Here is a 12802-nt window from a genome sequence, read left to right as displayed (position 1 = left end):
ATTGTGATAATGATGTGACTATGACAAAGAGGAAGGTGGCGGTACAGATTATGAACCGCACTCACACTAATAATCATTTACGACTAACACAAATACATCGGGTGGTGACGACGTGATTACAAATTGCCTAAATTTTACCCCTTATTAAATAAGCACTTCCAGCCCCCTTAAATGGTACAGAAAGCAAAAAAATATTGATGAGATAACATGTAATGAAGAATTGGATGAGGACATTTGTAACAGATTAGTACTACTAAATACTTTAAATACGTCATTAGCAGAAGCTAAAAATAATATTTTGTATTATATACTAGGATATATCATCAGAGGAATCGTAAATAATTTGAGTTGTAATTCATGTATTACATGTTTATTTCAAAATATATCTCACCATAGTTATAGTCATTCATCTGTTTCTCAATTTAAAAACCAAAGAGGGTTTAATATCAGGGTCTGAAGATGTATTTAAAATTATTGTAGAAACTGAAAAATTATTTTTATATTATACTCACAATTTAAAAAGATTAAATTTTCCCAACTTAAATATTATAATATTACGTCAAATCATAAATAAATTTTCTTTAGATCACAACATTTTTCAGGACTTAAATTGTGAAAATATTTCCATATTAGATAAACCACACAAAATTTTACTTATTACTTTAATTACTAACAGATTTTTAAGTATCCGTCTCAAATCTTATGGAAAAATGTTTTCTTCTAATATCTTAAATCCACATAGCGTCATATACTAACTAAATAAATATTATTTTCACATCAATAATGCACTTTATTTATTTGTCTCTGAGTTTTTATTAAAATATTTATTGATCTTTGCCTTATGGTTAAATGTTGTATATTATTCTTTTAATTATGTTTATACATTGTATCTTTATGTTAAATTAGTATTTTATCATTTTATTATTATTCATGTTGTACATTAATAACTATAAAGAATGATGTTCTTCTATGATATAATTCCAATAAATACCTATTAATTATAAAATATTTTTTGTAAAGATTAATAGTACAAATATATATAATATGTGTACTGTACAAGTTATAATACTATAATTTTTGTATTGAATTAAATAAAAACTTTGTATTTGATACTTGATTTTAAGTATTCACTTTTTTTACTTTTCTCATCTCGAGTACTTATTAGAAAAAATTAAAAATGTTTTGTTAAATTGCATTATTGTTAATGTTTATACCCAATGTCACACATGAAATGTTTACTGGGATATTTATAATATTAATTACATTTGAAAGTCAATGCTTAAAATATTGAATTCAATTGATGTCAGCTACTGATATGTATTGAATTTTTAAAAAGCAACTCACTTTTTTATACAAATTTTTGTATTTTATTTAGACCAAGGCAGATTAAATTTATAGGGACGGGATCAGTTGTAATTTCCAGAAATCAGTGAACATCACATAGTTTTGGTTAAAAAATAATAGTAATAATTTCAGATTTACTATACATCTAATGTATATATATACCAAAACCAAATTCATTATTTTATAATTTATAACATCGGTTCTTATCCTTTGTGTAGTGGCAACCCAAGATATTTACCAAATTTTTCCTGCAACCTTTTTATAAATAATATTCAATGGCAGAATAAAAAATAACTATATGGTACTCTTAATTGAATAACATTTTTTACTCTTATTACTTGTATTCATAACAAGTCATGATATTCATTACATTATATTTAAAAATAAACATTTCTTTTAATAATATTGTGTTGTTTTTTAAATAATTTTTAATTTAATGACTTCCTTGGTCTTGATGTTGCTTCACCAATGAATCAATTTAGAGTTAGTAAGTGAAATACGCATCGTGGGTTCGACATCAAGTTTGTTTCTTGATTTGGTTTTGATTTTAGTTAATATCTTTATTACAACATGTAAACATATTAGTTTATGACCTTTGCATACTCAAATTTAACTCATATAATAACGAAAAAATATCTGATAGATACGCAACTTTTGTCAACCAAATTATATCTTGAAAATGGATGGAAAACAGTGAATTTTTTTTCTCATAAAAATACTTCTATTTCAGTTCTTAATTCAAAAAATCTCGTTGAAATTTTTCTCCGTGATAACCAACGTACATGAGGTTTCATTTATTATTTATAAGACTTAAAAATAAAAAAATTATTCTAACGTTTTAAATTTTTATCCGACCCATTTAAAATTATTGGCGATCCGAAATTGGGTCGCGACCATAGGCGCAAATAGGGAGTTACATTGGCGGGGGCTCAAGCCCTTTAATATATTCAACAAAAATCCCCTCCTCAACATCAAATAAAAATATTTTTTTTTATTAGCTACCTACTAGTATAAAATTATTACTTATTAATGCACATATATTTATTAATAACTAGATAATTGGTTACAATATTAAATTTATTCTTCTATTAGATTTGGCAAAGTCGTTTAAAAGTGAGACCCTGTCAATATTGATATCTTTTTCAATATTAATTATCCCTAAATTTCTAAATCTTTTTTGGAGCATCGTTGTTCGCATCCATGTTTTCAGCCTCCTCATTGCGGAAAATGACTTTTCACAAGTAGCGGAATTGATTGGCAAAGTTATTGCTACATTAAATAATTTGTAATAATTTGGAAAGATTTGTTTGCTATTCAATGAGTTTAAGTGATTTTGCAGAACTTCCAAATCAACATTAACTTTCAAGACATTTTTGATAACCATCATTTCTGATCTTAAAGAATCTTTAGAAACACCAAATAAATCCTAAAAGTTATTATTTACAAATTAATTATCAAAAGTATACAGTAAATGAAAAGTAGATTCGAACATTCAATAACGTTGTTTAGCATAATTTATTAATATAAATACATCATAAATTAATATTATATTTAGTGTTTATAAAAAAAAATACTAACCGGGCGTCAGCTGGTGTCTTGTGTGTCTGTTCATGGTTTCTAGGGGCAAAAACATTGTTAATTTTTATTTTTGTGTTTGCGTGCTTTAGGCACGATACATGGATTTTCCGGGGTGGTTGCTGGTTGGTTAGGAATACTCTTTTTCTTACCCGCTTTTCCAACCTCACTGGACCCCACCATTTTGGGGCAAATCCAGCGTGGAATCCATGACTCGCTTTTGACAGGTGGTGGGCTTTGTAGTTAGAAATGGAAATATCAAAAATCAAAAACATTGAAACATTAAATATAAATCAGTTAACAGAAGTCTTAACAAAACATATAGTAAAAATAGATGAACTAACAATTGGAAAAACAAAAACAAAAAACCTAAAACCCAGGGTATCTTGGTGGAACCTTGATATAAAAAAAGCCATTATTGAAAAAAAGGAAGCACTTAAATATTACAAAAGAACCAAAAACCCAAAAGATTTTATAAACCTTAAAAAACTTAGAGCCAAATCAAAAATTTTAATGAAAACAAGCAAAAAATTATCATGGAAAAAATTTACCAGCAGCATCAATGACAAGGTAAACAGCAAACTAATTTGGAACAAAATTAAATCCCTTAAAGGGCTCAGTAGAAATAATAAAATAAACTTATATGACAAAAATACAAATGAACTTATAAATAACCCAGCACAAATACCAAACGAAATGGGAGAATACTTTTACAAAAACAGTAGTCATCAAAATTACACCTCTCAATTTAGTACATTCAAACAACAATGCGAAAAAGAAACCATAATAAATACAGCAGATGAAAATCACACCAAACAAATTCAAATGAACCACTCTATAACTTCACAAGAGATAAGCCAATTCATAACAAAAAGCAAAAGTAAAAGTCCTGGACCAGATCAAATACCATATGAATTTATCTATTATTATGGAAAAAGAACACTTGAAGTACTAACATCACTGTACAATAAAATTTTACGGGAAGGAGTATAGCCAGAAACTTGGAAATGCGGAACAGTAATTCCAATACTAAAACCAAAAAAAAACAAATTCAACACTGAAGGATATAGACCAATTACACTCCTCAACACGATGTGCAAATTACTAGAAAAAAATCATAATTTTTAGGCTAAACTGACTACTGGAAAAAAACCTTTTCTTTTCTTTACAACAAAACGGATTCAGAAAAATACCACGGCACAATTAACAATCTCATTGAAATTAAAGAAGAAATTACCCAAACGTTCAACAATAAATAAATGATGGGAATAATAAACCTCGATACTGCCAAAGCGTATGAAAGCACATGGAGACACAATACTATAATCAAATTGAACAAATAATAAGTAAAGGAAACTTTCTTAACTTAATTACCAACTTCCTAGAAAACCGCAAATTTAGGGTAAGTGCAAACAACTATCTATCTACTGAGTTTATTTAAGAAAATGGAGTTCCTCAAGGGTCGGCACTCTCAGTTACGCTCTTTCCTTATAGCAATCAATGACATAACGAAAAATTGTTTACCACCAATTAAATGTAATCTATACGCAGATGATTTCAACATTTGGTGCAGAAGTAATAATAAAAGCACCGTCCAAAGACAATTGCAAACAACCACCAATAATTTAGAAAAATGGTCAAAGAAAACAGGCTTCAGTTTCTCACCCGAGAAATCAAGTTGTACTATCTTCACAAAAAGAAGAAAAGTTGACAAGCTGCAAATAACTATAGATAAAACCTTAATTCAAAAAAAAACACAGTGAAAATGCTTGGCGTTTTGTTTGATAGACAGCTATCGTGGACCCCATACATAAAATATCTAAAAACAAACACCACTAACGCAATCAACATAATGAAAATACATACACATACTTCGTTGGGAGGAAGCACAAGCACCTTAATAAAAATTCATAAATCCTTAATTCAATCCAAACAAACTACGGAGCAATATTATATAAAACTGCATCTAACTCCAAACTTAACTTTATAGAAAGTGTTAACAACAGTGGACTGAGACTTGCATTAGGAGCATTTCGAAGTAGTCCAATTTTTAGCATTTACAATATAGCCGGGGAGCCCCTCCTCGAAATAAAAAGGATAGAGATACACCTTAAATTCACAGCAAGATGCGCCAGGTCCAATATCACCATACACGAAAAAAACAATAATGATCTCATAAAACTAATCAAAGAAAACAAAATTAATCTACCCCATATTATAACCAATGAACTAATCACCCATCCGCCTTGGACACAAAAATACCCAATTAATACAGAGCTCAGTTCACTACCCAAACAACAAACACCGCACAATTTATATAGAAACCATTTAAAAAGTATAATAGAAAACTATAAAGACAACCAAGAAGTGTATACAGACGGATCTAAAACACATGAAGGGGTCGGGCTATCCATAATATTCCCCCCAAAAAAATACTGTACAAACTACCCCACAATTGTTCCATATTCACAGCAGAAGCGATGGCTATTCTAAAGGCTATTGAGATCATTTTTGAAGTAGAGCATTCAAAGTTCATCATTCTTAGTGACTCACTAAGCACCATAAAAGCATCCAAAACCATTTCAATCCAGGGGACATTGCAACAAAAATTCAAAACAAACTAAACGAAGCATATGAACACGGAAAAAAATAACCATTTTTTGGATACCCGGACATGCAGGAATAAGAGAAAACGAAATAGCAGACGAACAAGCTTCACTCGCAATAAATAATGCAGATACTCCTTTGAAAGAACAAATATCATACGATGACACAAAAAAAATACATTAAAATAATCACCAACGACAAATGGCAAAACATCTAATCCAAACAAAATACCAAACTCAACGAAATCAAAGGTGACACTACCCAATGGTATAACCCCTCACTCAAAAGAAAAGAAGAAACAGTAATAAATAGATTACGGATAGGACACACTAGAATCAAACACGGTTTCCTCATGGCCAAAGAGGAACCCCCCCCCCCATCTGCACAACCTGCGGAACAAATCTCACTGTCAAGCACATCATATCGGACTGCATAAAGTATAATCAAGAAAGGATCAAACACGGGATATCACACAACCTCGATACAACCCTTGGAGCCAATCACCAACTCAACGCAGATTTAATTAACTTCCTCAAGCAAACCAATATTTATAACCAAATTTAAATATGTAGGCAAACAAAATGTAAAAAAATAAAATAACTAATGGCCTTTGTTGCTGAAGTTGTAAACGATCAATAAAAAAAAAAAAAATAATAATAATTTAGATCAATTTATTATTGTTCATCGGCCGGACGTTTATTACGTAACGTCGACGTGCAAGACCACGATAAGCATTTATCTCATGTCCTGCTTCCAAATTCATCTAATTAACAGGTATTATTATAATTAATTTATCAATATTTTACGTGTCTACGGGTTGTTGTGGTTCAGCCGTGACATCAAGGAGACGTGACCGAGCAAAAATTTTTGACGTGGTTTTATACTTTTATGCAATATTTTTTCACGCGCAATTGCATCAAAAGTCTTAATTTTAATTATTTATTTAATTTAAATGAATTGTGTTTTATATTATTGTTATTGTCGTTTGTGTGTGTGATTTGTTATATTATATAGGTCTTGGTTGCAGCTGGCTAGGTGTACACCTCATTCTGTTTGAACTGTGAGTTTTATAGTATCAATTATTGTCTTTATTATTATAATTATTAGTCATCTGATTCATTTGTGACCAACAGGCACATATTTACGTGTTGTCAACAGACACGCTACATAACAAAAACATTTTTACACTCATTTATTTATTACATTTATTATATTTTTTGCACATACCTTGTACCCAGTGGCGTGGCGTGGGTTGTGAGTGTGTAAGCAGTAGTACATATTATAATTTCCCCCCCCCCCCAAAAATTAATTTACTTACATATTTTAGAATGTTATTAAAAAAAAAAAAAACTTCTAATAAATAATAATAACATTTATTTATATATATCAAATCGATTCTTCTTGTTTTTTTTGTGAAATCGTCAATTACATAATCATAAAATGAATTTTGATTTTGAAGTGTAGTCAACAATTGTTTCTCAATTGTTAAAAGCGACAGATCTGAAAGTTTATTTTGGGACTGGGAGTTTCTGAGATGCGTCTTTATTCTTTTCAAACAGGAAAATGAGCGTTCAGCGCCTGCACTTGTTGCTGGTATGGTTACAATCAATGATGCTAATTTTGTAACTTGTGGTAAGCTAACTGATAAGTCAGTAGATTTGAGATACATCCAAAGTTCATGAATGTTTGCTTTATGAAATTCAGTAGATGAGTATATAATAGAAAGTTCACTTCGTAAAATTGCAAAATCAAAATGTCACCATATTTATCTTTCAACGAGTCCATTGAATTTGTAGGAAATTTATTGACATACTGTTCAAATTTTGAAAAATCTAATAAAGAAAAAAAAGTCAGTTGAGTTATCTCTGCAAATCTTTCATTAGTTTTTGAAATTAATACGTCGATGATTTCAAAATAGAGTTTTCGGTAATTTGTTTTTCTATCTACAGCTGATACTTGAGTCACCCTTTGCCTTTTTGATCTTTTTGACAAAATCCTTTAGCGCACAATAACGTTTCACTATCCCATTTCTCACCATTTTCTACGATCGTAATTATGAGATTTAAAACTTCTTCTCTGTACTTAGACATCATTTCAATAAGTCTACTATTATAATTCCATCGTGTTGGAGCCACAGACGGAAATCTTTTTTTGACTTTTTGATCAAGTGCGTGAATTCTTTTTGTTGATTTTGAAAAAAATGATGAAAGTCCAGAGAGCGTAGTGAAAAGTATTTTATATTCTTTTATATAATTGACAGATTGTTTTAATATTAAATTTAGTTCATGAACATAACAATGTACAAAAATCGCGTTTTTATATTTTGAGCGAACTAATGTCTGTAACCCGTTATGTTGACATAACGGCAGCCCCGTCATAAGTCTGTGCAATTAATTTATCTATGCATTTATGTTCATGTAATAAACGAAAACCATGTTCAGCTAAACACTTAGCAGATCGATCATGACTGACATCTACAAATCCCAAAAATCTTTCTTCTACTCCTTTATTAGTCACATATCGTAAGATTGTAGATAACTGAGATTTGGACATGATATCTGTTGTTTCATCCATAATTATAGAAATAAAATTTGTATGTTCAATTTCGTTTTTGATAGTTTTTAATAAGATATTAGAAATAGATTGAATGAGATCATTTTGTATGTCTGTAGAAAGTCCAGAAAAAACAGTAGATGTCGAAAGATGTTCACTTAATTTTGGATCGAGTGTACCCATTAAATGTATTAACTCAACATAATTTCCCCTGTTAATAGATGTGACTTGTTCGTCATGTCCGCGAAATGAGAGCTCTTGTTTTGACAAATAACATGTTGCATAAATTAATCGACTTAAAACGTACCTATTATTTTTAACAGACTCATTATGTTTTTCGATACTTTGCTTATATGCTTCACTAAGACATGTTTCTATTCTAATATTGCCAAATTTCTTTAAAGTAATTAAAAATTCGATATGAGAGCGATTTATTTCATGTCGATGTTTTAAATTATGATAATTGTTTAAATCACTGCAGCCATACTTAGACCAAGTATTAGATTCATGCGAAAATAAAATACACGGCCAGCAATATAATTTTTGAGTTTTTTGACAACCAGACAACCATTTATTAGTATTATAATAAGAGGGATTAAAGTAACGAAAATTATTTTTACATTTTGATTTTAAATATTGAAGTGTTGGTGTAGGTCTCCCTTTATTTATAATATTTTGCTTTTCAATAAAAGTATTTGATCCAAACGATTTTAATAGTAATTTTTCAATAATACAATTACATTTGTTATTACCTGAAGAGCTTGTCGAAGAATCCATTTTTTTATAATACATTAAACATTATTAATAAAAACGTAGTGTTGTAGACGCACGTTGCATTCGCATTCGATGATCGCTATTCGCTGTCACACGGTCGCATATGCATTATGAAAAATGCTTACGAACTATATAATAATACGTGCCCCCTCCTATTGCACTTTGCCTATGTCACTTTACTAGGCTCGCGTAAGCAGTTTCAATTCGCACTACACGGTAAATAGTATAAATAAAATAACACGAAAATAAATCGCTGATAATATTATGGGCACCGATAATGTAGACGGTGGGAGTGATGGCGCGGTGCGCGGTGGCACGTACTCTACTATATACTTGTTTAAGCAACCATCAAACATATTACGCGCATCCTAAAAATAAATGATAACTTTTATTAAATTGATTATTTGATTTGATTTTATTCAAAAAAACTTTTTTTCCTCTTTTCAAATGTAAGCAGTGCTTACAGTGCTTACATGTACGCTACGCCCCTGCTTGTACCTCACACATTATTATAATCAATTATAAAATGCATCGACATATTATTATTATTGTTTGATTGTCATAATTATTATTATATCATAAAATTAGTGGTTTTCGACCTACTGTAGTATACATACTTCATAATTTAATATAAGTTTTCATTATTATCTTTTGTCATCATATAAAATTGTTTTCCACTTCCTTATTCTTATACCATATTTAATTCCAGACAAGCGTAGGCGATCCCTCCCTCGTCTAGGACAATTAATATATAGGTAAATTCCAATTCCCGGTATTCCATAAAAATTACAATCCACTCTACAACTTTAGGTGCCGAGGTAAGCGCTCACTCACACGTACAATGATTATAATAGTTTAGTTATATAAGTATAATAAGATTGGTGGTAGTTTGGTGTCCCAAGTACTGTGTTTGTAGTTTGACAGTACTGCGCGCAATCCTTTTTTTAGATCCTGGTTGCGACGCTCGACCGGATTAGTTCGATGGTGGTATGTTGGTGTCGTCCAACCCTCTGCCCGCCAACGTACGATCGCGTTTACCATGTTGTTCGATACGAACAAAGAATCTGTGGTTAACAAAAATTATAATATCTCTTCCAGAGATGTTATAGACCTTGAAGATGAATGTTTAGAGTTTGGTCGTATCAGTATTTCCTTAGCACATACATCAATGTATTGAACGAAAAACACATCGTTCAAATAAAAAGAATAATGACTATGTAATCAAAAAAAAATTAAAAAGGGTCAAGTAATAATTCAAAAAAGTTCATCTAAATTATGGTATATAAAAAAATAAATTGAAGCCAGAATTAGTACTAGATAATAACAGAGGTAAGTTTTTTATTGATCCTTCTGATAAAATGGCTTTATACGGTTTACCTCTAAGAAAATCATTAAAATGGTATCATAAAGTGGTATTTGAACTTCTTCTGAATACATCTGTTGTAAATGCATTTTGTTTTTTTCAAAAAATAACTGCAACAAACATTAATTTTACAGATTATAGATCAAATTTGGTCAATCGTCTGACATTCAAACCCAATATAAACCAAGAAATATCAAACAAACATGTTCTAACAACAGCCTCAAGAAACAAATGTGTTCTCAAAGTCATTGTAAAAAGTCATTACAAAATATTTTAGTTGCAATAAACAATTATGTGTTCCTTGTTTTTTTTATTACAAAAATAGAACTTTAAATTAATTTAATGATTAGTTTTAACAAGCCGTTAAATATTTTTACAGAATCTTTTGGGTTGCACAAATCGTACAATAAAAATATATTGGTATTAAACGTGTTACCGAGGTTTGTATAGAAATTTAAGTTTATCACAGAAAAAGTGATAATATATTATAATCTAGATACCATATCAACTTCTGTTTGAACTTTTATTTTGAATTTGTATAATGACAATTGCTAAATTCTATAAGTTTTTAACCTGTCTTCAGAGTTTTAGTTCTGTACTTTATAATTTTATTGTTTTTTTAGTTTCTATAATTTCTATTATATACCATAAAATATGTCTGAACAGACACAAAAATGACTGAGAGGAAAAAAACTTTACTGTAAAGGAAAAAGACAGGGTTGGAAAAAAACTTTACTGAAAGGGAAAAAGACAGGTTTGGAAAAAAACCTGGGTTTTTGAATAAAACCAACTGGGTTGGGTTAAATTTACCATTAAACCCAAAAAAACCTAAAATCACACAGGGTTATTCGAAAAATTATTCAAGAACGGGTTTATATGAGTTTTATTTAAAAAAAACCCATTTAAACCCATTGTAAAATCCTTTTAAACTATAAAAAAACCCACAAAAAATTTAATTTTTTTTTTGGCTATACTGTAATATAAACATGTTAAATATTATTATTATGTGATTTGTGTTATCATGATTGCGGATTGACAATCATAGTAAAGATTTGTTATTTCATATATTAGTTATTACTGTTAAACGTTTTATTTCACTAGGTTTTGTTGGTTCTTATTAGTTATTTGTTATTCGTTATTTAAAGATTATTAAATTAGTACTGTTAAGTATGATTACTAGAAATTTATAGTGTTTATTTTTATATAACAAAATCGTCATGCCATTTAGTTCAGGTCGAAAGTCAGGATATGAAAGAAATTTATTTGAAGCAATATATATTGAAGTTGATGGTGTTAACAAAAAAGTTAATACTAAAGAAAAATGTAAGCATTACAGTGAAGAGGTCAACAATAAAATAGAGCATTTAAGACTTATGTTTTTACCTTGACCTCCCCCCCCCCAGTGTTGTGATAGAACATGGCGTTAAATGTATACAAAAAAAATACCCAATTCTGCAAATTGCCGTCAAAAGATGGTGCAGGAATAGAAGGAAGCTTCATTGAATCTCAAACAATAGTTGGGGCACTAGATTGAGCACTTTCAGGGATTGCCGGCTTGTGTTTCCTGATAAACTCAAGCATTGTAGCCTTAATATCACAATACTCGTTCTCAACCACAGCTCTTTCTTCTAGCATTATTTCGCTAACATTGTTCACCAATTCTATTTCACTCTGATATTCTTCAAATAGCTGCATATGCTTATCTAGCTTCGTCAATCGCACTTCCAAGTGATTATATGAATGCACCCGAGGTTCAAATCTTTCCATATATTTTTTTTGTAATTGACATTGACTTGCTAGCGGAGTTCCTCTTGTTGATAAGCCTCTTCAGCTCAACTGGATTTGGTCCACTATCATCTTGATTGGATGTCATGTTGATTGAAGATTGTGATGACAACAATTGAATACAATTTTATACAATTTAAAAATTCAAAATACTAAATTTATGCATCCAGTCTCTAACTATAATTAACAATTGATAACTACTATTTAATCAGATAGCAAATATCTCAAGTAGACATAATAATAGATTAATAAATGATAATAATGTACTATGTAATGATATTAAAAAAATTATATGTTGAAATTACTAACTCACATAATCCTATTACTTTTATAATACAAATCCGGCCCAGGGACCAAATGGAAGAAGTGTTGCCCTGGTGACAGCAGTAGCCAATCAGGGGGAACTCAACGATGTGTTGAAAATAAATAATAAATATAAAAAATAGAACAAATGCAAATTAACATTTTAACACGCAAACTTAATTTCGAAATACAACTAATATGACAACTGTGGCATCCATATAAGCCACCATTGAAGAGATCCGTATGAGCAAAATTATTTTTGTTAGTTCTACCTTAACGGAACTGTGGCATAGATAGTATCCACTTTATTATCAATATAAAAACCGCCATAAAAATTAATCAATTTTTGTTAAGCTTATCAATTTTGATAAAATGTTACCACAGTAACATGTGTTCAAAATTTAATTAATATTATAATGGTGATAACAGTATTGATTATCATTATTATCAAAAGTGGCTTGTATATGAGCCACTGATCTTTAAGACCGGTTAACATTT

General features: G+C 29.8%; 1 protein-coding gene and 1 pseudogene across 1 annotated transcript in view; one reads left to right on the top strand and one right to left on the bottom strand.

The window, feature by feature from the left end:
* LOC112691010 overlaps positions 1-2774 on the top strand; it is a 13349-nt gene extending 10575 nt beyond the window's left edge. The window contains exons 4-5 of the mRNA XM_025565122.1: positions 2437-2629; positions 2684-2774. Of these exons, the coding sequence (XP_025420907.1) occupies positions 2437-2629; positions 2684-2774 (284 nt within the window). The remainder of the gene's footprint in view (positions 1-2436; positions 2630-2683) is intronic.
* A 4139-nt stretch (positions 2775-6913) lies between these two features.
* On the bottom strand, positions 6914-8856 carry LOC112691017 (annotated as a pseudogene).
* Between the last annotated feature and the right edge of the window lie 3946 nt (positions 8857-12802).

Source organism: Sipha flava, unplaced genomic scaffold, assembly GCF_003268045.1.
Source record: "Sipha flava isolate LNK unplaced genomic scaffold, YSA_version1 545_pilon_pilon, whole genome shotgun sequence".
Taxonomy (NCBI): domain Eukaryota; kingdom Metazoa; phylum Arthropoda; class Insecta; order Hemiptera; family Aphididae; genus Sipha; species Sipha flava.
Note: the sequence above shows the minus strand (reverse complement) of the source record. Positions and strands in the feature narration are given on the sequence as shown.